We start from the raw sequence: 27,065 nt of genomic DNA, 5'->3' as shown, positions 1-27,065 counted from the left end.
AATGATTAACCACTGCTGTTACAAAATCTTTATTCTTTCTTTCCACTGCAAGCAGTGAGACTGTACAAATGGCTCATTACTCTGGCTCAGTCTGCCTTGTGCTCACAGGAGATCCGGTTCTCTACATATTTATTGGTTTGGGGTGAAAAATAGTGTGTTTATTAGGTGAGAATATTGAATATGATTTTTTCCACAAGAATTACTCAAGTTTGCAGCCCCTTCTTCCTACTTGATAAAGGGGAAGGAATGACATGACAGAAAAGGGGTAATGTGAAATCAGGTATTCACTGATAATATATGCAATAGAAAAATATATTTGGATACTTTTTTGTACACACCTGCACAAATCTTGTAATCCTTGTGTATCCTGGCTGTTTAGAGTGCATTTTATTCAATCATAATTTTATTTATTAAACTGGAGATGGAACATTTCTAGGTAAAATATTGTCCCCATAATCAGTTTCAGTTCAGGATATTGACCACTTTTCTGTCTAATCTACAGGAACTCCATATACTACATGAAGGGGGAATAAACAAGCAGTTTCCAAAAGCATAATAACTTCCACATATTTTAGTGAATGTTTTCAATTTAAAACCAATACAATATAAAAAATATAAACTATCTCTGAATTCTGCGCTCTTGAGTACATTTCCCACCCCTAAAGAAGAGCTCTGTGTAAGCTCGAAAGCTTGTCTCTCTCACCAACAGAAGTTGGCCCAATAAAAGATATTACCTCACCCACCTGTAGAGATGGCAAGACCAGTATAAGGAAAGAAAGGACTCTCATTGCTGTCTCCTCCCCCAAACTTTGGCACCAGCCTTTTTTGCACTGAGAAATAGATGGGTAACTACATTTCACAGGTGGGCTATTAAAATGTGTCCCATGCTGTAGGAAAACACTGTTCACCTCCATTTATTGAATTTCCTGATTACAACATTTGACTGTTGTGCTCAACCTACATAATCAACCTCAAATATGAAACAACCATGTTTTTCAGTTTTGCTTATGTATTTCAGTTGGTTGTGCAGAAGGTTAGTATAGGATGTCTTGAGTGATTCTGCACATCTTTAGGGACTGGCAGAGCAATACAGTTATCTTGTAGTTAAAATACATTTTAATATGATTTGCTTCCATATCCACATTGTGAATGGACTTAATTTAACTGGCTGGTGTCATCAATGATTTTTGTTTTCTATATGGAGTGGGCTCAATTCTGATTTCACACCAGTTTTACACTGACACTATTGCATTGATTTCAAAGGTGTTGCCTCTCTTCTATGCTGGTCAGCTCAGAATTGGACCCATTGTGTGCCGCTGTAAAGCTGGATCTGGCCCTCTAAGGATTCCCCTTGTGTAAGGGGAATCCTTGGCTGGCAAAGAAGCTGCGTAGTGGCTCTACTCCACTGCCTCTCTCAGGCTTTAGAGATTGTCTGTCTGTCACTCCTAAGGCAATACTTACTCTGAAGAGAGATGCTGAAGCAGCCCTGGATCTAGTAGTCCCAGTTGTACTGGTAACTCTCTCTGTGACTTTGAAGGTCAATGAAGTCTGTACTTCAGTTTCTCCATCTATAAAATGGATATAATGATACTGCCTCCTAGAAATATGTTAAAGTTAATAAATTAATGTTTGCAAACCACTTGAGATCCTCAGATGAAAAGTTCTACATGTTACTGGAATATGTATGTGATCTTCCTTCCTTTCAACTCTCCCAAGGTGGACACACAAGATGTTTTCTGTTGGAAGCAGTTGGCAATCATATCTTTGTCCAAATCACCTGGAATCTTTTTCTTTTCCTATTGGAATGTTTCCATGTACATGAGTATATAAGAGTTTAAAAAAATTAAAAGAAGTGAACACCTTATATGATTTGACATGGCCCAAGAGTGATTACAAATTTATAATCCACTTCAGGGACTTGGCTGATTGCTTAAACAGCTTGAGTGGTTTATGAAGAGCATGCAAATCTATTGTGAATGTCAGATTAATGCTTTGAGCAAAATTTGTACTTCATCTTGAAGGTGATCTAAAGTGATTGAATTACCGTGGATTGATTTATTTAACCCTTTGAATTGTTTCTGTAGTCCATTTATGATTCACATTGCTAAATATAGTATATGCATTTCTTTTCCTGATAGATTGACAACGTACCTATTAAATTAAATGCAACAGCAATCTTAAGAGAAGGTGCTCACTACCAGCGAAAAATGGAACAAGAACTCAACAGGTACTTTCTGTACATAATATTTCCCAGCTCCTTTTTATACATCCTTTGATATAGAGAGCACATTAAGGGAGACTCATTATATTAGTTTAACTGCAGTTTAATTAATCTGTTAAAGGCATATGAAAATTTGCATGATTAATAATGAGCAGATTGGACTGAAATTAAAGACTACATTAGAATGACAATGAAGACTTTTTTGTTTTATTGTAGGTAGAGTACAATGTGACTCTGTTCTAATTGAGCATTCTAGCTAATGCCCACTTGTTAAGTGCCATGAATAATCATGTTTTAGATACACATAAGTATATCATTCTGGATAAGTAATTATACACACGCACATCCATGCGTGTACGTAGTTATACATACAAACAGATTATGTTCGTACCCATTCAAGTACTTATAGTGTATTTGTTAAGGAAAACAAATAAGTCAAATAATTTTTGGTGTAACTCTGTTACCTTCAGTGGAGTTACATCTGAGCTGAATGTGGGCTATTGTACTCAGAGTTTTATACTCAAACTGGTTACTATTTATATAATAATACTCACTGGCTTCCATGACCATACAGGACATAGTAGTCATTAGTCTAGGTTTTCAGTTCGCCTGTTAATCATTGGGGGTGAGGGAGGAGAGAGTGAATGGACAGTGCAGGTTGTGTTCTTTCACTAGAAATAAATAACATTACAACTAGTAATTTCGACTGAGACAAAATCTAGAATATTGTCATCTTGGGTTAATATTATAAATGTTCCACCTGAGTTAGCAGGCTTAGTGCAAAACATTATTAACCTCTTTGGAAGACTCCAGCCTTCCACAAAAGCTTTTAGAAGTGAACATAATGAGGCTAAGGATTAAATTCAGACCTGTCAAATCTGACTAAAATGAGTGACCCCTTCAAAATGAGAGATGTCACTCATTTGAGTTGCAAGACCCCACATCCTCAAAGGTATTTAGATATCTAATTCCCACTGATTTCAATTGGAATTAGGCAACTAAATACCTTTGAGAATCTTGGCCAAGGTTACCTATGTTCCACATACATTTGGCATTCCATCACTATTATTGTTGAGAATAATTTACATCAAAATAGAGAATGAAACTTCTATGGTATGCTAAAGCATGAATTGCACAGCATTGAGATGCCTGCATGGATTTTTTTTCTTTTTTTTGGTGTCCCTCTGTCACGCTGCGTGGAGTGGTTCATGACCCTGAGTGCCAACTTCTGGCACACTGTCAAAAAGGTAGAGCAGAGATCTCAAACAGGTGGCATGTTCTATAATTAGATTTCACCAACCCAGTAAAAACTATGAACTCATGAAGCACTATAACAGTGTTACCATTGAGTCATATACAGTCCCTTTGGGCATTCCAGCCTACCTTGCCACCCAGGCAAGCTGGACTTAGTGATAGTTGGTTGCTATATGCCAAAGATCACAAAATATTCAGGTTGCTCCCGGTCCCAAGAAACCAGTCACTTACCCCAAGTCAATTTGTACCTAAGATATCACACCAAAGACAACACTTGTAGCCCATCCTATAGTAAATTAACTAAGGCTTTGTTAACTAAGAAATGAGTTATTTACAGGTTAAAGCAGGCAAACACATATACACAAATAAGTTACACTCTGTGGTTCCAAAAGGTGACCGAGTTATAGTAATCAGCCAGTACTGTGTGTCTTTTAGGTTGACCCTGAGGATCTCAGCTTCTGTTTCAGAGCTCCAGCCCTGTGAGAGTCCAAACAGCAAAAAGAAAAATATTCATGTCAGTGATCTTTATGTCCTCCTTCCAGCATTCAAGCTGATGGGACGAGCTTATTTGCATGTAGCACCTTCATGGGTGTGACAGGGAAATTAACCAAGTGTTTGTATCATGAGGTTCCCCAATGGCCGATTTAGTTTTGACAGCCCTTCTTGATGGCGTGGGACCATTTCTTCTGACTTGGTTCACAGGTTCAGAGCAAGCATTTTTACAATTATAAAGCAAAACTCGCATATCGCTGTATAGCATGGGATATGGACATTACAAGTGAAATTAATTCATGCAGCAACATACAAATATTCCATAGAAACTAAACTCATTTTTGTAAGTCTAATGCCTATCTTGAAAAATACTAACACACGTGTGAGCTGGTCTGGTTTCCAGCTATGAATTTGTCAGTGCTCAGCTGACGCCTAGAGCCTTGGCAAGAGCTGGCAGCCTGGGGTGAGCACAGGAGACACTGGGTAGAAGCAGTTCTCCCACTGGCACTGTCCTCGCCCCCAGCCCAGTGCAAATCAGCGCATGGCACAGCCCAGGGGCAAGCCCAGCCTGCCCTGCAAGTCATTTCCCTGGGCCTGCAGGGGATTCTGCAGCTCACCCCGAGGGCAGACCCTCCTCAGCCACAAATTGCAACAACACCCCCGCAACTTCCGCCCCTCCCCCAGCTGGGAGCCGGCCCGACCTGTCCTGCCTTCTCTGCCAAGCCAGGACACCGCACAGGCCAACGAAACCACCCAAAAGTGGGGAGTGGAGCCTGGCTGGTGGGCACTTGCCTCTTACTGTGCCCGGACGCTGGCACCCTCTTGACCATGGCGCCCCCACACCCCCGACCACGGCAACCACGGTGGTCACCCATGTCACTCACCCATAAGGCTGGCCCTGTCAACCATGTTTGAAGGGGTAACTCAAACAGGTAAATGGGTTTTGCTCAAAGGTTTTTAAGAAATGTTTCAGCTGAAAAGCAGAATTTGCTCATAGCCAAAATGTTCAAATACAGGAACCTAGAGTTAAAGGTTTTCTTCTCCTTTCCAGAATTGAAAGTTTGCTACGAGGTGCCCATGACGCATCTGAATTCCTGGAATGGCAAAAACAGATGCGTGAAAAAGATTTGGAACAACAGCTGGCTGAGATAGAATGTAGGAGGCTACAAGGGAAACTGAGTCACGAGGAGGCAGTTCTAGCACATCAGAATGTAATTCAGGAAAACAAGAAGAAAGCTGAACTAAAAAGAGAAGAGGTAAAGCATTACAGAATTACTCAGACTTTATTTGAGCTTTATATCAATAAACAGCTTGTTATAACAATGTACAGAAGTTCATTCAAAGTAGGTCTGTGTATTTAACTGGAGTCTGCAACTAGTGCAAAAATCTTGTGCTTTAGTTTACATCCACAGAAGTTCTAGTATGTTGGGAAAGAAAAGGTTTACCAGTATTTGATTTGATAGTTAATATGTGCTTATTAAAGTGAGTAAAAGCAGAAGAAGTATTTACCTCTGAATCCCTTGTTGTCTTGGATTTCCCATTCTTTGTAACTAAGAAGTGCGGACATCAAGAGATTAAAGGCAGTTATTTTCAGTGGACTCATTAGTAGAAGAAGAACTATGTTATGGTGTTTGAATAGGATCAAAGCAACAAAAAGTCTGTCAGATGTCTGAGCTCACCTGATGTGTTCTGTGCCAGCGGTTCTAACTTTAGCAGCCCGAGGACGCCCATTTTGATTTAAATTTTTTCGCAGACCCACAAGCCGGTTTCTAATTTTCCCTGGGGGTGTTCAACCCCTAGGCCCCACCCCCACTCCACCCCTTCCCACAAGGCCCCACTCCTGCTTCACCTCTTTCCACCTCCGCTCCACCCCTGCCCCTCCTCTTCCCTACCTCTTTCCGTCCCTTCCCCCGAGCGCACCCGGTCCCCGCTCCTCCCCCTCCCTCCCAGCGCCTCCTGCACGCTGCTGAACAGCTGTTCTGCAGCATGCAAGAGGCACTGGAGGGAGGGAGAGGAGTTGATCAGCAGGGCCGGTGGTCCTGGATATGACTCGCGGACCCCCTGGAGTATCCTCGCGGACCCCAGTTTGAGAACCACTGCTCTGTGCTATTTAGGATATACAGAACCTCAATGGTGGGGAAGCACAGGAGACCACTTTATAGGTGTGCATGCATATTTTATGCTGAACAATTGTTTCATAAAATACACTTCCAAATGCACAATCTTTGAGCTAATTCATCTCCTCTCACAAGCCAATACAGACAGTAGCTGAAAACATGCTTTCTCTGTGTTATAGAAAGGTAATGCAGGCACATTATGGGACCATAGTTCAAGTTAGCCCTGTATCAGGGTTGCCTGAGAATAAAACATGTCTACATGGGACACTCAGGAAAGTTAAGGAGAATCGACTAACGGTGTGAAGGCAACATGCATAAGTTAAAGCAGGTATGGATGCTTCCATTCAGAAGGAAATTGGCCTCCTCTTTGGAGAGGATTAAATTACAACAAATTCAGGGCAGTTTACTTCTGAATGAGAGCATTCATACATACTTTAACAAATGTGCATTGACTCCACACCTTCATCTGAGTCACCTTAACCTTCCTGAGTGTCCCTGTGTAGACAAGGCGTCAGTTAGTCATGACCAGGGCAGAAGGTAACTCCTTATGTGCTCTGAAAAACAATTGGGAGCAAGTCCATGGAGATGGTGCAAATGAACTTTCCCTCCCCATGGCTGTCTGTGTGGCCTTCTGAACATCCTGTCATGTTGGCTTTCCTGTAAAGGGGGCACAGAGGTTACTGCAGCTGTAGAGTTACAACAAACCCTGCAGAACTGCTATCGGAGAATGAGGCAGAATCAGGATCCTCGAACTGGGGTTTCCCTCCTGTCTCCCTCCTTACACACTTGTTACTTTTGTAGAGACTGCAATCCTGCTAATCCAGTTGCCCTTACCCATTTTTAACAGCTTGCAGCAAAGAGAGAATCGTTGTTTTTATCATTTTCTTTACTGGCCTGTTGTTTGTTTGGGGTTTAGACAGCAGAATTGATGCAGCAATATGCAGAGAAACGTCTTCAGGAAGCGAAGGAAATGAGAGAGTTGGTGGAGCAGGTAGTGGAAGGACATAAAAACGTGAAGCAAGCACGAATGAAGCTCCAGAAGTACAAACGACAAATAGGTATTTGTGTTGCCAAACCCCTAGGATATGATGGCAAATTTCCAAGTCATTTTATGTTAATTTTAGTGGGCAACTCATCTAAATTTTGTTGAAAAAGAAGAGGGGGAGAAATTCAGAATATATGTTCCCGTAAACAAGTGGACCAATGTAATAAGTGAATCTTTGAGCCCACTCTAGCTGAAGTGAGCATCTAAGCTACGCTACTGGCCCAGAGAAGTTATTCCCTGTGTTTAAAGGGGAAGATGCAGAATCAGGCATTCTGAAGCTACCAGTCTACACTCCTGCCAGAAGTGGTACATGTGACTGCCTGTTCTGATTGCCATACCAGTATATGGTATCAGATTCATGTGACTCATACTGAATCCCCAATGTCCTAAAGAGAAGACTTGTTGGGCCAACTGAAAATTTTAAAGGAGACATAACTCATTATTGACCTCTTCCAGGCTGAGGAGGAGAAGAAGAAAGCAGCCATTGAGATAAGAGAGAGTTCCTTCTCTAAACCAAAATAGATCTCTGGGGGTGAAAAAGCAGAGCAGTGATTGGAGTGGAGAGTGGGTGTTGCTGGCTTTCCACAATTCTCCAAGGGGACGTTCCAGTTTATATTTTAGCCCAGATGACTTAATGGTGGTCATGAATCTGGTCTCTTCCTCCATCCAAAGATATGCATGGTACTTACTCCATTATAGGACTGCACTAATACCTAGTGAAGGAATAGGCAGTCTCTAGCCTTGAGAAGTATAGAGTGCAGAGGATGAGCCCTCAAATGCACAAGTTCTCCTCTGCCTGGATAGGGTCACACCTCTGTCATTCAGATTTTAATTCTTGTTTTTAGCTTCTGAGTGTGATGCTTCCCAAGGGTCCCCAGGGCTGTGAGGTACCTCGCTACCACCTGCTGTTCATGTGAGGAAACCTTGTCTGTGCCTGCTGTGGGTCAGCTCCCCAACTCCACTGGCCAAGGGCAACACAAGCATTCCCCTCTCAGCCTACACAGGCCCTGCTGTCCTTCTGTAGGTTAGCAATAGGCATACTCCAACCATAAGCCCTTGGAGAGTCCCCCTGGAGTGTCCAGCCTCTAGTCTTTTGGACACTCACAGTATTCACAGATTCACTGCTCCCAAAGCAACACCACGCCCCAGCTTACCAGATACACCTCACATTACTGCTCTACTTTAACACTCAGCACGTAGGGAAGTTTATAGTTAAAGTCTGTTTAACAAAGATTCAAGTGATTGCAAGTATAAATATTGGAGACAAATGGTTTCATATAAAATAAAAACACATTTTAGAACCTAGACTTACTTAACTAGTTACTGTCATGCCTTATAGGTCAAAGCTCACCCAAAATCCTTCCAGCATATTACAGCCAGGCTTGGCTGCGGTCTTCCCTTCATGAGACGAGTCGTGCTGTCAGCTTGCCTCCTCGGTGGAAAAGATCCGAGGATGTTCCCCTGTACCCCTAGTTATCTTTGTCTTTACTCATAAATAGGACAGTCTCCTGCGTGCCTCTTGCTTGTCAATTTCACAATCTCTTGATTAGCATTGAGCTCAGACTGTAGATAGGCCTCCATTGTGAAAGTGACAATACACACATGACCAGCCAGAGAAAGAGAGAAACATCTCTTCCCTCCTACCTGACAGCAGCACGTTTATCACTTTCTGGTGACCTGCCTTAACTCACATACCTTAAGAACATAATTTCTTAAACATTATCTGTACATAATTACATTACATTTTGCAATGATTATTTGGCTCCTGGTAGAGGCTTCACATGCCACCCTTTGGTAAACTTAATGTGCATATATCTGACCCAGGAGATCCCTGTAAAACTCTATGCGCCCCCTGTGCCCGCTGCCAGTTGGCACCAAGAGGTTCCTGGGTTACACTGAGTAAGCCAGTCTTTTTCCTAGATAGGTGAGTCTGGCAATGAGCCAGAATCCATAGCTTTCCAGAGTACATACAGCTTGGAAAGCTATGAATATTTGATGCTAGACAGAGTCTGTACTTTAAGTAAATTAAACTACGCATTTTCCTATTTTTTTTGGTCTCGAGTCTAAACTAGAAAATAAATTACTAAATACTAATTGTGTCAACTGTAAGTATAAACTGCTTTATATTTCAGTTCTGTGTCTGTAAGTCTCATAGAATCACAGATATTAGAGATGGAAAGTAATTATTAGTCTCTCTCATCATCCTTCCTACCAGGGCAGGGTAACAACCTGAAGTATATTCAGATCAGTATTAGTCATTATTCACACATGTACAAGAATTCATCTCCAGATGTATTGCAGCATCCGACATGCAGCTAACATGGGTTATTTGTTTTCTCTCAGTTCAGGAAGTGTCTGAGGAGAGCCGAGAACTTCTTCGTCAAGCTCTGGAAGAAGAGGAAGAGAAGATTAGGAAAAGATATGAATTGATTCAACAGATAAGAGCTATAGAATCTCTGCCACTCTTTAGGAACAAGTTTGTTGACTTAACCCAGGTAAGTTCATAAGGAAAAAAATAACTGTTTTAGAGGTATGTTTACCTTTCACACAGACGTGAATTATACTGCATACAAAAATATTGCATGTTGGATACATGCAATTAGAGATGAGCCCAAGACATGCAGCTTGGATTGAAAAATTAAATCTGAACCTGAATTTCCCCAGAGTTTATAAAATGAACACTTTATAAGAGAAAACATCACGAGCACAGATCAAATCCTAAACCCCATTGAAGTCAATGGGAATTTTGCCATTAAGTCCAGTAGTGCCAGGATTTCATCCTATAACATGTCTCTTAAGACATTGCCAAGTAGAGCCCCTAGATTGCTCTACCTTCACAGTAACCGTTTTGTCAATACTTGGAGCTCTCATATCCACACATAGAGCTTGGAATGATGTAGAGGTGTTCATACCACTGCAGTGACTACACTGACTCTGAGTAAAGCTATGCCTCCTATACTGTGTCTCTGGACAGGAAACACAAGCGTGGCAATTGCATTGGTGCAATTAGTCCTCCTAGCACAATCCCACAATGCTCCCACCCACCCTTCAGTGACAACATTAGCAATTGGCTCTGCAGCCTCTCAAGCCAGCCACCTACTGGCTGCCTACGGGCCCAAAAGCACCTGATGCAAAACTTGACTGGTCTCAACTCTGCCCAGGATCTCGTCTTCCTCCCTTGCCCCTTCCCCATATACCCAGAGCAGCATAACAAAACAAAAAGATAAAGCAAAATAAAAGTTGACTAACACTTGTAAACGATCAGAACTGCTCTCTTTTAGTTTTTCCTTTCTTCCATGGGAATTCAGCTGAAAAAGAAAAAGAAAAAAATCCTTAATGGTTAGTTAGCAGAAACCAACAGAGAGATGCTGTTCTTTCCATGGAGAGGGCGTTGCTGGTGCAGCAGTCCATATGCTCCTTTAGCAGTATCTTCCAAACTCCTGATATCTAAAAGCAGAAAACAGACCTGAGTCATTAGTAGCCTAGTTACCCCTCACTATCTCCTCAGATCCCCAAACAAATCCACCATATTACCTCGCCATACTTCTCCAAAATCCACTTTTGTCCCTTCTGCCCCATCCCATTTCCCTACCCCCTGCTTCCCAAAGAAGCTATTAATTCCCTGTGGGGGACACTGCATTAGTAGTGAGGAGAAGAAGGGAGGACTGGCTGGACAGTGTCACTTGGGACCTTAAAGGGAAACACAAGAGAATGAAACTGGGATCAGCTACAAAGCAAAGTATAAACCTAACAAAATAAGAACAGAAAAAAACAATAGAGAAACCCAATTTATCTGAAAAAAAAATGAATAACTGAAGAAAAAAAGAATAAAGTCAACTTCCTTCTCCCTTGGAGCACTATCAACCAAAGGCGGTATCCACCTAGAGCATAGACCCTGCTCTTCACAGTGCATATACAGACCTTCACATGGGATGAAGCTATTTAAAGCAGACAATGGAGCAAGCCAAAAATGTGAACAACTACAAATAGACATTATGTCTCAGAGGTTATATACCTATTCCCTGGGGATGTGGGAAAGACTCAACAATCCACAAGCTCTGCAGTGCTCACAGGGAGTGCTGTGAATGCACGCAGTGCACTTTGTGGACCCTGAACAGGCTCTCTTGTGTGTTCACATTGCAACTTGCACTTTTATGACTGAACCAGTCTGAGCAGCAGTGGTGCAATGGCACCGTTCTTTAATGTAGTCAGGGCTTGGAATTACAGAGCTCTCTCAATCACACACGCTGCTGTGGAGCAGCACTCATTGTCTGGTTCATTAAAATGAAAGGGATGGGAATTCCGGTACTTTCTCATTTATAGGCCGAGTTCATTTCATTGCCATTGACAGTGGGCAAAATTTTGCAGTCAGCTCCTCACATACAGCTCCCATTGTTCCCATTTGTATCCAAGGGCAGTATTTGGCTTTAAATGTGGTTTCCTACCTAACTCATTCCTGAGAGGAGATTCAAATAGCAAGTGAACACAACACATTTGAAGTCATACTTGAAATACTCATTCCAAATCAAGCCAAAGGGAAGCCCTTGCTAAATGTAAGTTTGGTAAAAGTGAGCTGGTCATTCAAATTACAACCAGATAAAGAAAGGTATGAGAACTCTCAAGTTTACATTATAATTTCCTAGTAGTGCTTAAGATGTGACTCCGATTTCAGTTAGTACATTTTACTTGCTTGACCTGCATTTCTCTTTTGTAAAAATACACTTTCAAACTAGATGAAATAGAATTTGAGTCCATGAAATTCTCACTTACTTTCATAATCTTTAATGTCCCCAGCTATCCACTTGGTGGCACTCCAGTTACATGAACAGCAGTGTTATCTATTGTGCAGGAAAAGGAGCCCCTTCATATATTCCCAGGACCATCCCTCAAAGATTTCTGAAACTCAGTCACCACATTGGGCTTCTAAGCAAATCCTCTTCCAAAAAAGGACATTGCACAGTTTCCCTACTAAGTTTTCACACACCACCACCAGAATCTCCATCCTGTACTAATGCATTTCCCTTTCACTTCATGTGTTACAGCTCTGCAGCAATGTACTGACTGGGTCAAACAGTAGATGAGGGGATAGTTCAAGGATATGCATCTTGAAATGTGAAAATTAAAATGCATCAGGATAGACAAAAATAGTCATTTTTTGATGTGAAACTGATGCAGTTTTGGAAAGGAAACTACTCAGAAGCCCAGTATTTGTGTCTATATATGCACCCTCCAGCATGCATTGCATTGATACAGGGTGGAGGTACTGATGCACATGGTGTTGAGACCCAGCAATGTCCTTTTGGAAGAGAGATTGCTTAGAAGCTCAGTGTGATGATTACATAATTTTGATGTTTGTATTTCAGAGGTCTGTGAGGTACAATAACTGGGGTGATCCTGTAAATATGTGGAAGGGGTCCTATTCCTTCACAGCAGATAATTTTACTGCTTATATATGGCTTTGGTAGTGGGCTAAAAATGTCAAGCCCCTAAACTTCTGTTTAGAAGTGTCCTGACTTTCTGAGGTGCTGACTACCTGCAGCTCCCATTTTCATAGATTCATAGATATTTAGGTCAGAAGGGACCATTATGAACATCTAGTCTGACCTCCTGCACAACGCAAGCCACAGAATTTCACCCACCACTCCTATGAAAAACCTCTCACCTATGTCTGAGCTATTGAAGTCCTCAAATCGTGGTTTAAAGACTTCAAGGAGCAGAGAATCCTCCAGCAAGTGACCCGTGCCCCATGCTACAGAGGAAGGCGAAAAACCTCCAGGGCCTCTTCCAATCTGCCCTGGAGGAAAATTCCTTCCCAACCCCAAATATGGTGATCAGCTAAACCCTGAGCATATGGGCAAGATTCACCAGCCAGATACTACAGAAAATTTACTTCAATGAGGGTTGTGGTTTCTCAGCACCCTTGAAACTCTGGCTGCTTCTCTTTGGGCTCCTAAATCCAGAATTCAGTGCCAAACTTTAGGCACTCAGATTTTAAAATGTTGGCCATGGACATTAAGGGTCTGATCTTGCCAGGTGCAGAGCAGTTAACCCCTATTAACCTCAGCAGTTAAATGCAGGTGCTCAATATTTCACAGGATCTGGCCCATAATCTGCAGCTAGATTACTCTTCCACCCAAGTGGAAAAACAGATACTAGCAAACAAATTATCTCAGTATTTATTTTTGAATGTATATTCCCTTCTGGTTTTACAGACTTCACAGTTTTCCAAATTTAAAATGATGCTGTTAACTTTTAAACTTCCTATTAAAACTGGATTTTGTGTTATCTAGAATCATTTCTGGTCAGATAAAATTGGGCTTTTATATTTGTGGTTAGTTCAGTTTGTTTCCTAGATGAGATTTCTTCTGTGAAAAGTTGTATTGTCACATCTTAGCCTCATGTACTATGATACATCTCTGAAAATGATTTCTATGCCACAGAAAGTAGCTTGTAAATAAGTTAAGGCCAAATCCTGCTTAATTAAAGTCAAAACTCCCAGTGACGTCAATGTGAGCTGAAACATGATCAATATAGTCTCTTTCCACTCACTGATTTCTATTTCTGTAGACTGCTGGCTATGGCTTCAGTGGTGAAATGTCAATAGTGGAACTGCGTGAACGCCTAGCTTTACTGAAAGAAGCACAGAAGAAGGCAGAGGAGGAGAAGAGAGACCAGATAATACATGAAAAACAAGCCAAGGAACAACAACTTCTAGACAAACTGGAGCAGATTTCCGTGTTCAGAGCAGCACTTGGAAGAGCAGCTGCATTAAAGTTAGTTTAAAATAACATAGAGATGTTTAGAATATTACATCATTGCTAATATCTTGTTGTTTGCAGGAATGAAAGATTTGGGGTGAAATCCTGACTCCATTTATTAGGAGTTCTGCGATTGTCTTCAATATGGGCACGATTTCAATCTTGCTGTTCAAATTAGGGCTCTTGATTACTTGCAATTAAGTCACGTGATTAACTCAGAAAAACTTAACTGCGATTAAAAAAATTAATTGCAATTCATTAAATTAGAATAGAATACCAATTGAAATGTATTGAATATTTTTGGATGTTTTTCTACAATTTCAAATATATTGATTTCTGTTACAATATAGAATACAAAGTGTACAGTGCTCACTTTATATTTTTTTATTACAAATATTTGCACTGTAAAAATGATAAATAAAAGAAATAGTATTTTTCAATTCACCTCATATAAGTACTGTAGTGCAATCTCTTTATCGTGAAAGTATAACTTACAAATGTAGATTTTTTTTTTTGTTACATAGCTGCACTCAAAATCAAAACAATGTAAAACTTCAGCGCTTATAAGCCCACTCGGTCCCACTTCTTGTTCAGCCAATCACTAAGACAAACAACTTTGTTTACATTTATGGGAGATACTGCTGCCTGCTTCTTATTTACAATGTCACCTGAAAGTGAGAACAGGCATTCGCATGGCACTTTTGTAGTCGGCATTGCAAGGTATTTATGTGCCAGTTATGCTAAACATTCATACGCCCCTTCATGCTTCGGTCACCATTCCAGAGGACATGCTTCCATGCTAATGACGCTCGTTAAAAAAATAATGTGTTAATTACATTTGTGACTGAACTCCTTGGGGGAGAATTGTATGTCTTCTGTTCTGTTTTACCTGCATTCTGCCATATATTTCATGTTATAGCAGTCTTAGATGATGACCCAGCACATGTTCATTTTAAGAACACTTTCACAGCAGATTTGCCAAAATGCAAAGATACCAATGTGAGATTTCTTAGAAAAGATATAGCACTCTACCCAAGATTTAAGAATTGAAATGCCTTCCAAAATCTGAGAGGGATGAGGTGTGGAGAATGTACACTTTGTATTCTGTGTTGTAATTGAAATCAGTATATCTGAAAATGTAGAAAACATCCAAAAATATTTAAATAAATGGTTTTCTATTATTGTTTAACAGTGCAGTTAATCACACGATTAATCATGATTAATAGCAATTTTTTTAATCACTTGACAGCCCTACTTAATATACATCATACAAATCTACTAAATTTGAATTTAAAGATGTAAAGTATCCTTAGCATATTGGTATAGGCTCTTCGTTGTGACTAGATTCTGAGTACCAAATATTCAGACACAAAATCACGTATCTGGAACAAGAAAAGGAGTACTAGTGGCACCTTAGAGACTAACCAATTTATTTGAGCATAAGCTTTCATGAGCTACAGCTCACTTCATCGGATGCATTCAGTGGAAAATACAGTGAGGAGATTTATATACACACAGAACATGAAAAAATGGGTGTTATCATACACACTGTAAGGAACAAGCCGTCAGGAACAGTATCCCCGATAATGTCACGGCAATCCTGGTGGCTGAACTTTGTGACTTTGTCCTCACCCATAACTATTTCACATTTGGGGACAATGTATACCTTCAAATCAGCGGCACTGCTATGGGTACCCGCATGGCCCCACGGTATGCCAACTTTTTTATGGCTGACTTAGAACAACACTTCCTCGGCTCTCGTCCCCTAATGCCCCTACTCTACTTGCGCTACATTGATGACATCTTCATCTTCTGGACCCATGGAAAAGAAGCCCTTGAGGAATTCCACCATGATTTCAACAATTTCCATCGCAACATCAACCTCAGCCTGTACCAGTCCACACAAGAGATCCACTTCCTGGACACTATGGTGCTAATAAGCGATGGTCACATAAACACCACCCTATTCCGGAAACCTACTGACCGCTATTCCTAACTACATGCCTCCAGCTTTCACCCAGACCATACCACACGATCCATCGTCTACAGCCAAGCTCTATGATACAACCGCATTTGCTCCAACCCCTCAGACAGAGACAAACACCTACAAGATCTCTATCAAGCATTCTTACAACTACAATACCCACCTGCTGAAGTGAAGAAACAAATTGACAGAGCCAGAAGAGTACCCAGAAGTCACCTCCTACAGGACAGGCCCAACAAAGATAATAACAGAACGCCACTAGCCGTCACCTTCAGCCCCCAACTAAAACCTCTCCAACGCATCATCAAAGATCTACAACCTATCCTGAAGGACGACCCATCACTCTCACAAATCTTGGGAGACAGGCCAGTCCTTGCTCACAGACAGCCCCCCAACCTGAAGCAAATACTCACCAGCAACCACACACCACACAACAGAACCACTAACTCAGGAACCTATCCTTGCAACAAAGCCCGTTGCCAACTGTGTCCACATATCTATTCAGGGGACACCTTCCTAGGGCCTAATCACATCAGCCACACTATCAGAGGCTTGTTCACCTGCACATCTACCAATGTGATATATGCCATCATGTGTCGGCAATGCCCCTCTGCCATGTACATTGGTCAAACTGGACAGTCTCTACGTAAAAGAATAAATGGACACAAATCAGATGTCAAGAATTATAACATTCATAAACCAGTCGGAGAACACTTCAATCTCTCTGGTCACTCGATTTCAGACCTAAAGGTCACAATATTACAACAAAAAGACTTCAAAAACAGACTCCAACGAGAGACTGCTGAATTGGAATTAATTTGCAAACTGGATACAATTAACTTAGGCTTGAATAGAGACTGGGAGTGGATGTGTCATTACATAAAGTAAAACTATTTCCCCATGTTTATTTCCCCATCCCCCACTGCTCCTCGGACGTTCTTGTTAACTGCTGGAAATGGCCCACCTTGATTATCACTACAAAAGGTTCCCCCCCCCCAGCCCTCGTTCTCGTGCTGGTAATAGCTCATCTTAAGTGATCCTTACAATGTGTATGATAACACCCATTTTTTCATATTCTGTGTGTATATAAATCTCTTCACTGTATTTTCCACTGAATGCATCCGATGAAGTGAGCTGTAGCTCACGAAAGCTTATGCTCAAATAAATTGGTTAGTCTCTAAGGTGCCACTAGTATTCCTTTTCTTTTTGCAAATACAGACTAACATGGCTGCTACTCTGAAACGTATCTGGAACAGCAAGCAGCTTTACCTCCATAACGCTCACTTTCTAGTTAATCAGAAACAATTCCATATCATTAGAATGATCCTAGATAGCCAACTAAAGTGGTTTCTCATTTCCACCTAACCAATACACTAACTTGACAATATCCTTCCTTAAATCTCATTCTCTATGTGGAGAGGCTAGACTGTGTATCTTGGAGCTTGTCTACACTTACCGGGGGATCAATGAGCAGCGATCGATGCATCTGCGGTTGATTTAGCGAGTCTCAGATTACTCTCCTGTCAACTCCTGTACTCCACCAGTTCGAGAAGAGTAGGGGGAATTGACATAAGAGCATCTCCTGTTGACATTGTGTAGTGTGGACCCCATAGTAAGTAGATCTAAGCTACGTTGATTTGAGTTACACTATTCACGTAACTCAAATTGCATAGCTTAGATCAAATTTCCCCTGTAGTTAGACAAGGCCTTAGTTAAAGACATGTTAGGGAACTTTATCTTTTCATAATCCACCTCAGTTACTAATAGCATGGGGATAGATCAAGGAGAAATATCTTAAAGATTGTCTAAATTGTATTTATTATTATTCACTATTGTATAGTGCCCAGAGTTCTGGAAGGTGCTTCATACATGCAGAAGGCAGGTCCCTGCCCCAGAGAGCTTAAAGTCTAAACTAAAACGGTTTACAAATAAAGGAAAGCAATGCAAGACATGACATATGCATGTGTGCACACACAAACACATATGGGTGTCTTGTTCCTTCTTTTTATTGTATCCTGACCTCATGGCTAGTTGCTATTATTTTATTGCTGATTAACTTTAATCTTTTCCTTTTGGGTTTTGCTTGGTGTTTTAGTTCTTCTTATATTTAATTTGTGTATCAGCTTGTCATGTGTCAGTGGCTCAGAGTCTTAAGATATAAGAACATAAGTATGGCCATACTGAGTCAGACCAAAGGTCCATCTAGCCCAGTAACCTGTCTTCCAACAGTGGCCAATGCCAGGTGCTTCAGAGGGAATGAACAGAACAGGTAATCATCAAGTGATCCATCCCCTGTCACCTATTCCCAGCTTCTGGCAAACGGAGGCTAAAGACACCATCCCTGTCCATCCTGGCTAATAGTCATTGATGGACCTGTCCTCCATTAATTTATCTAGTTCTTTTTTGAACCCTGGTATAGTCTTGGCCGTCACAACATCCTCTGGCAAAGAGTTTCACAGGTTGACTGTGGGTTGTGTGAAGAAATACTTCCTTTCATTTCTTTTAAACCTGCTGCCTATTAATTTCATTTGGTGACCCCTAGTTCTTATGTTATGAGAAGCAGTAAATAACACTTCATTATTTACTTTCTCAACACCATTCATGATTTTACAGACCTCTATCGTATCCCATGTTAGTCGTCTCTTTTCCAAGCTGAAAAGTCCCAGTCTTATTAATCACTCCTCATATGGAAGCCATTCCATACCCCTAATCATTTTGTTGCCCTTTTCAGTACCTTTACCAATTCCAATATATCTTTTTTTGAGATGGGGCAACCAGATCTGCATGTAGTATTCAAGATGTGGGTGTGCCATGGATTTATATAGAGGCAATATGATAATTTCTGTCTTTTTATCTATCCCTTTCCTAATGACTTCCAACATTCTGTTTAACTTTTTTGCCTGCTGCTGCACACTGAGTGGACGTTTTCAGAGAACTATCCACAATGACTCCAAGATCTTTCTTGAGTAGTAACAGCTAATTTAAACCCCATCATTTTGTATGTGTATATATAGATTCAATCAGGCCCAAAGCAGCTGCTTCTGCATATCCTAGCGCTTGTCTACACTTACCGGAGGATCCACGGTGTGGCAATTGATGCATCAGCAGTAGATTTAGTGGGTCTAGTGAAGACCCGCTAAATTGACCGCCAGTGGCTCTCCTGTCGACCCCTATACTCCACCTGATCGAGAAGAGTAAGGGGAGTTGACAGGAGTGCGTCTCCCATCGATGTTGCATAGTGTGGACCCCGCAGAAAGTAGATCTAAGCTATGTCAATTTGAGTTACGCTGTTAACGTAACTCAGATTGCGTAGCTTAGATCGACTTTCCCTTTAGTGTAGACAAGGCCTTAGAAGTTTCTATCATTGAGGTACAGAAGGCTGCTACTTGAAGTTCAATTCATTTTATTGATTTAGCTTCCAGTTCTCATGCTCAGTTCCATAGAGCAGCCCTGCAATCATTATTTAACTAGTTCTCTGTAGTCCTAGCTCTGATTGGCTTTGTTACTGCAAGTTAATCCCCAAAGAGTGGGACTCTATGCTGTCAATACTCAAAGGAGAAAGAAAGGCTATTATTTAGTAACTGTAGTTCAAGTCAATTGACAGCATAGGTCTGCCCTGCCCAACTGTCTGGTATCTCTAGAGTGTATTCTGATTAAGAATAATGGAACTGAAATAGAGTTGGGGCCACTGCTCCTTATAAATTCCTGGCTCTGAATTTTCAGTGCTCTGAGGGAGCATGCAAGGAATCCCCAGGGTTACTACTTTCCAGAGCTCATCTACTACCAAGAATGTTGTTCCATGCTGTCTACTCAAAGAAGCGTTTACTGTGATAGATAAGTAGCCTCTGCATTTTGATTGATGAAAGATTCCTTTAAAATGCAATCTTTGTGTTATTTTAGATCAGAATGGTTCTAATACCATAGGTAAGGCCAAGTTCAATTAGTTTTCTTAGCTGCTATGTTTGGAAGGTTATTTAGAACAGACTACCATGCCAAAGATGGCAGAACCCCAATGAAACAACACTTGTTTGCTGGCAGTGGTTTTATTCAGGCTCATGATGACAGTATTAAAAGATACTTTAATTTGAAGGGGACCTTATCTTACATTCAAAAATATTTAAAGTTTAAATAATTATGTGGGAAATTAGATGTGACATGACTTTGCCAGGGAGCTATGATTGGAGAATCTACATACACGACCAACAAGTGTCGGTAAAGTGTCCCAAGAATATTGTTCTCCAGGCATGTACTTAGCAGCATTATCAGATAGTGTGCAAGTCTGTGATGGCATTTCTGTTACTATAGTATGACTGCTAACCTATTTGCAGATGATGGGCAATTTCCTGCAGCTTGCATTTCATCTGAATAAACTACTGACTTTGTATGTTAATCCTGCTGTACAGAGCCTAAATCCTGCATTATCTCAAGTCAGTGTGATTCATTGCTCAGGTTGTATGGATCCCACCAAAGGGGATTGCTTCTAGAGAATTAATTAATTATGGGGATTGAAGAATGAGTAAGATAGCTGATATTCATGAGATACTGCTGTGTACAATATGAACTTACATGTCCTTAGCACATTTAGTCTCAAGTCACCTTATATTAAAAGCTAGTACGAATCAGCTAAGGTGTGATGACTAAACTTTGCTTAAAAATGTGCTCTTCGTTTGTGTCACTCAGTCTAACTGGGTCCTGAACATGCAGGTTACTTTCAATATAATTTTCAGATAGATAGGCACCACCACAAAATAGCATATCAAGCCAGCATATAATTGATTATATCAAACAAAACAGAAAGTGAAGCCTGATAAATTATTAGGGTATCAGCCTTTAGCTTTACTAGACTGGAAACTATGGCATCCATTACAAAGGCAACCATATGAATGCTTACAAACACTGGAGAAATTAACTAGGTGCACATTCTATGTTCCTTAAACCACTGGTATTGTTGGCACAGTTTGGAAATCAGCAATGATATGTGAAGTGGAAGAATGTTCCAATTATTGGCATGCAAATGAGTACACCAACAGTCCATACCCTTCTGAGTGTTCTACTGCATTTGGCGGTATCACACAAAACCAGGTGCCATGCTGACAAGCCCTGAAGAGGAAAAACACATGTACAAGGTTGCACAGCTGAGGCCTGATTCTCATTTATTCCATTCCTGCATTTAGGGCAAGGAGGGAGAGGTAAAGCAAAAGTGGCTTTAAGCTACCTGTGTGCTCCCCATACTCTTGGGTGTGCATGAGTCAATCTAGCCCCAGGTGTAAGTTAAAGCAGCCTTATGGCTCTCCTTCTAAAGAGCCTCTATATGAGTGATAAGCAGAGAACAGTCATAGTCCAATACACTTTCCATATTCTCTATCCCAGGGGTATGGGAGAAGGCTTGGTGATATCATAGGACTGGAAGGGACCTCGAGAGGTAATCTAGTACAGTCCCCTGCATTCATGGCAGGACTAAATAGTATCTAGAACATCCCTGACCAGTGTTTGTCTAACCTACTCTTAAAAATTCCCAATGATGGAGATTGCAAAACCTCCCTTGGCAATTTATTCCACTGCTTAACCACCCTGACAGTTAGTAAGTTTTTCCTAATGTCCAACCTAAACCTCCCTTGCTACAATTTAAGCCCATTGCTTCTTGTCCTATCCTCAGAGGTTAAGAAGAACAATTTTTCTCCCTCCTCCTTGTAACAACTTTTTATGTACTTGAAAACTGTTATCATGTCCCCCCTCAGTCTTCTCTTTTCCAGACTAAACAAAGCCAATTTTTTTCATTTTTCCTTCATAGGTCATGTTTTCTAGACCTTTAATTATTTTTGTTTCTCTTCTTTGGACTTTCTCCAACTTGTCCACATCTTTCCTGAAATGTGGCACCCAGAACTGGACCCAATACTCCAACTGAGGCCTAATCAGAGTGGAGTAGAGCAGAAGAATTACTTCTCGTGTCTTGCTTACAACACTCCTGCTAATACATCCCCGAATGGTGTTTGCTTTTTTTGCAGCAGCATTACATTGTTGATTCGTATTTAGCTTATGGTCCACTATGACCCCCAAATCCCTTTCCACAGTAGTCCTTCCTGGGCAGTCATTTCCCATTTTGTATGGGTGCAACTGATTGTTCCTTCCTAAGTTGAATACTTTGCATTTGTCCTTATTGAATTTCATCCTGTTTACTTCAGACCATTTCTCCAGTTTGTCCAGATCATTTTGAATTATAATCCTATCCTCCAAAGCACTTGCAACCCCTCCCTGTTTGGTATTGTCCACAAACTTTATAAGTGTACTCTCTATGCCATTATCTAAATCATTGATGAAGATATTGAACAGAGTTGGAACCAGAACTGATCCTTGCAGGACCCCATTTGTTATGCCCTTCCAGCATGACTGTGAACCACTGATAACTATGCTCTGGGAATGGTTTTCCAACCAGTTATGCACCTACCTTACAGTAGCTCCATTTTAGGTTGCATTTCCCTAGTTTGTTTATGAGAAGGTCATGTGAGACAGTATCGAAAGCTTTACTAAAGTCAAGATATACCAAGTCTACTGTTTCTCCCCTATCCACAAGGCTTGTTGTTACCCTGTCAAAGAAGCTATCAAGTTGGTTTGACAAGATTTGTTCTTGACAAATCCATGCTGTTACTTATCACCTTGTTATCTTCTAGATGTTTGCAAATTCATTGCTTAATTATTTGCTCCATTATCTTTCCAGGTGCAGAAGTTAAACTGACTGATCTGTAATTTCCCAGGTTGTTCTTATTTCCCTTTTTATACATGGGCACTTATTTGCCTTTTTCCTGTCTTCTGGAATCTCTCCTGTCTTCCATGACTTTTCAAAGATAATTGCTAATGTCTCAGATAGATATCTCCTCAGGCAGCTCCTTGTGTATTCTAGGATGCATTTCATCAGGCCCTGGTGACTTGAAGACATCTAACTTGTCTAAGTAATTTTTAACTTGTTCTTTCCCAATTTTAGCCTCTGATCCTATGTCATTTTAACTGGCATTCACTATGTTAGATGTCCAATCACTACCAACCTTCTTGGTGAAAACCAAAACAAAGAAGTCTTTAAGCATCTCTGTCATTTCCACATATTGTGTTATTGTTTTTCCCCCCTCAATGAGTAAAGGGCCTACCCTCTCCTTGGTCTTCCTCTTGCTTCTAATGTATTTGTAGAATGTTTTCTTGTTACCGTTTATGTCTCTAGCTAGTTTGATCTCATTTTGTGCCTTGGCCTTTCTAATTTTGTGCCGACATAGTTTTGTTTATATTCATCGTTTGTCATTTGACCTAGTTTCCACTTTTTGTAGGACTCTTTTTTGATTTTTAGGTCATCAAAGATCTCCTGCTTAAGCCAGGATGTTCTCTTGCTATACTTCCTATCTTTCCTATGCAGTGGGATAGTTTGCTCTTGTGCCCTTAATAATGTCTCTTTGAAAAACTGCCAACTGTCTTCAGTTGTTTTTCCCGTTAGATTTGCTGCCCATGGGATCTTACCTACCAACTCCCAGAGTTTGCTAAAGTCTGCCTTCTTGAAATCTATTGTCTTAATTTTGCTGTTCTCCATCCCTACCATTCCTTAGAATCATGAACTTTTATCATTTCATGATCCCTTTCACCCAAGCTGCCTTCTACTTTCAAATTCTCAACCAGTTCCTCCCTATTTGTCAAAATCAAATCTAGACAAGCCTCTCCCCAGTAGCTTTCTCCACCTTCTGAAATAAAAAATTGTCTCCAATACATTCCAAGAACTTGTTGGATAATCTGTGCCCTGCTGTGTTATTTTCCCAACAGATGTCTGACTAGTTGAAGTCCTCCATCACCACCAAGTATACAGACATCTAAGATACTGATTTGATTCCCCTTCCCTCCTCAGTTCTGTCATTTCTCTCCCTTTTCCCTGCTACAATAGCCCATGCTCCCCCAAATTCCAATCCTTCTCCCAGGTCTGCATGTTTTTGACTTACCTGTGGGCTTTGATCACCTGCCCCCTTCTAACCTAGTTTAAAGCCCTCCTCACTAGGTTAGGCAGTCTGTATCCAAATATGCTCTTCCCCTTCCTCGATAGGTGGACCCCATCTCTGCTTAGGAGTCCTCCTTCCTGGAACAGCATCCTGTGGTTAAGAAAGCTGAAGCCCTCTTGGCAACACCATCCTCACAGGCAGGCATTCATCTCCAGCGTGCATCTGTCTGTGCCAGCTCCACATAGTAGGGAGCCCTCTGTGTAGGGGCATTCTCAGGTGGCAGCTTTTAACCCTGCCTGGGCACCATAACATTTCTTTATGGTAACTGAACCAAGCTTCTGGCCTGGGTATGTAACTTTTACCAGTTTAACAAGCTCCTTGTTTAGGTAGAACAAGTACAAGTAAACTGTAAATGGGATTTCAATAGCAAAGCTAGACAGCTGCTAAAAATGTGCTTATTAGCGTACAATCACCTGGAATCACCTTTCAATTCACAGCCATGTTTGTGGAAACAAAGGAGTTTCAGCTGTTTTTTACATTCAATAGAATTCTGCCTAATACATCCAGAAATATTTTGTGAATGTCACAAAATCTCCTTGTAGTCAAAAAGAAGGCTAAGGCTCATAAAAATGTTAGACAAGTTTTGACAAGGCTAGGCTGGTGTATCTTCTAAGGTCACAGATATATTACAATGTAAAAGGATTTTACACAGTCATTAATGACCTTGTTGTTCCACCAGGAAATTTTCTTTGCAGGAATTTCTTGATTTATGGTATGGGTGGCTGCTAAGCTGCTTGCTTTGTCTTTACTGAAGACTGTGCCAAGACTCAGTAAGAAAAGCTAAACAATTGGTCATAGAAGGGGCAAAGTTTTGGTTCTTCAAAATATTGTCTGGGAAAGTGTTTTTTGATATATAAATATATATTCTTCAATATGTGTTTGTAGTAAGTAGGATCTAGCTGCTGAATTCCTACTGTTCAAGTCTTCACTAGACATACAAACAGCAGGAGGAAATCCACCAACAATGAACTTTGATTATACAGGTTTCAGAGTAGCAGCTGTGTTAGTCTGTATCCGCAAAAAGAAAAGGAGGACTTGTGGTACCTTACAGACTAAATATGTTAGTCTCTAAGGTGCCACCAGTCCTCCTTTTCTTTTTGATTATACAGTTTCACAGCATTTATTGCAGATGAGCAAACTGCTGTTATGAATGGCAGTAATTTTCCCACTACAGTTAGATGTGTATTACTTTAATTATTTTAGCGGGGAGCCAGAATTTGGTCATTTACATGTCTTGCATCATCACACAGTGTCAGTCAACATGACAATGTAGTGTGCTTAAATGTCAGTGTTGACCCCTGCTACAGATTAAAGTGATTGCTGCTAACAATTCGTACATTCATTTTCCCTGCTGAAATAAGTAAGTGGAATAACATGGCAAAAGACAGAAAAAGATTCTGTGAATACAGAGTCCCAGATTGCACCAGGTCACTGAGACTGTAATTGCTAGCAAATCCAAAGAGACACTCCATTCTTATTGTAATATAGAAAAATCTCAACCATGAACGTTTCCTTGAATTTTGTGAACTAAATCTGTTTTTGATTGTTTAATAACACAAATAAAAAGCACATTTTCAAATGCAGGCATCTAACTATAAATTGGCATGTTTTAGTACACACCACGACATACCACCTCAAAGCACCACCAGCCCCTGGCAGAACAACGGATGCAAAACCTGCAGACATACTTCCACTGCTGTGACAATCATACCCCTCATGACATACTTTTCAAGATTCATAGGTCCTCCACATGCCAATCACAACAAATAGTGTACCTCATCCAGTGCATCAAATGCCCCAACAGCAACTATGTGCATGAAACCAGATTATCACTATGCTCTCAAATGAACTCACATAGAAAAATGATAAAAGACAAAAACATCATATCACCTGTGGGTGAACGCTTTTCACAAAGAGATCACTCTATATCTGACCTACCAGGCCCCATCCTCAAAGGAAACCTGTGCAACACCTTCTAGAGACAAGTCTGGGAGCTGAACTTCATAACTCTGCTAGACACTAAAAACCATGGACTCCACAGAGACACTGTTTTTATGACTCATTACAACAATTTGTAACGCAGCCCATGGCCTGCTAACCCTTAATTGCCCACCTGGTTTTAAGTGGTCTCCGACAGCATGCGTGAACCCCTTATGCTTAACAATATGTCCCAATTTGTGTTTAGGTCAGACACTAGTTACCTTCCCCAGACCTGAAGAAAAGCTCTGTGAAGCTTGAAAGCTTGTGTCTTCCACCAACAGAAGTTGGTCCAGTAAAAGATATTATCTCACCTATCTTGTTTCTCCCCATACAGCTGATCTGGGATAGGGGTAGTTTGGCTGTGTGCAGGCAGGGTGGGTTCTTAACTGTCTCCCGCCTGTATTTTGATTGGGGTCCCCCAAAAAGTTGGGAAAACTTAAAAAGTCTATGGGAGGGAAATAATTTAGAGACTCCAGCAGATCAGAGACACAACATCTTATCCATAGAAGGACAGAAAGCTCCTTTTTTATACCAAAAAATGGGAGGAACCCCAAACTTCTTGTGGACTAGAGTTCTGATGTTCTATTTTAGAAACCAGTACAAAAGTAAAGGACCTTCCTTCAAGCCTTCAATTCCTTTGGCTGCTATGTAACAAAGTGTATATCATAAAATAAACTAACAACAGTACATACATTTGAAGTTCCCCTTTAAGGAATGTTGAGCATATAGCAGCAGCCCTAAAAGCAGAATGGCCTGTATAGATATGTCTAAAAGGCACCTGGGAGTGTGTCTTACATCTCGGGTGAACAGACATACACTAGCTCTGCTTGAGCTAACATGCTAAAAATAGCAGTGTGGACATTGTGGAATGGGAGGTGTCAAACGCTAGCCGCCAGAGGACCAACTCACCCAACCCCCAGGGTCTGAGCTTGGGTGGCTAGTCCATGCCACTGCCTGCGCCACAACACCCATACTGATATTTGTAGTACGCTAGCTTGCGCAGAACGAGCACATCTGTCTACCCGGGCTGTAAGGCTGTCTCTCAGGTGCAGTGTAGACATACCCTAAATATACTCCAGGTGCACTTACACTACACTCGCATTTTGAGCTCCTGAAAGGATTCATCTGGGTCTACACTTTCCCATTCCAGGCAGATGTCACCTCACTTTATTAGAAAAACAATGTGT

At 40.9% G+C, this 27,065-nt stretch overlaps 1 protein-coding gene across 2 annotated transcripts in view; it reads left to right on the top strand.

Moving 5' to 3' along the window:
• The window catches only part of CFAP99 (cilia and flagella associated protein 99), a 118,643-nt gene that overhangs the window by 78,273 nt on the left and 13,305 nt on the right, over positions 1-27,065 (top strand). For both annotated transcript variants that reach the window (XM_037898211.2, XM_037898212.2), the window contains 5 exons: positions 2,139-2,227; positions 5,019-5,223; positions 7,001-7,142; positions 9,473-9,624; positions 13,697-13,902. In XM_037898211.2, coding sequence (XP_037754139.1) covers positions 2,139-2,227; positions 5,019-5,223; positions 7,001-7,142; positions 9,473-9,624; positions 13,697-13,902 — 794 coding nt within the window. The remainder of the gene's footprint in view (positions 1-2,138; positions 2,228-5,018; positions 5,224-7,000; positions 7,143-9,472; positions 9,625-13,696; positions 13,903-27,065) is intronic.

Source organism: Chelonia mydas, chromosome 4 (genome assembly GCF_015237465.2).
Source record: "Chelonia mydas isolate rCheMyd1 chromosome 4, rCheMyd1.pri.v2, whole genome shotgun sequence".
NCBI lineage: Eukaryota > Metazoa > Chordata > Testudines > Cheloniidae > Chelonia > Chelonia mydas.
This window is presented reverse-complemented; position numbering and strand designations above follow the sequence as displayed.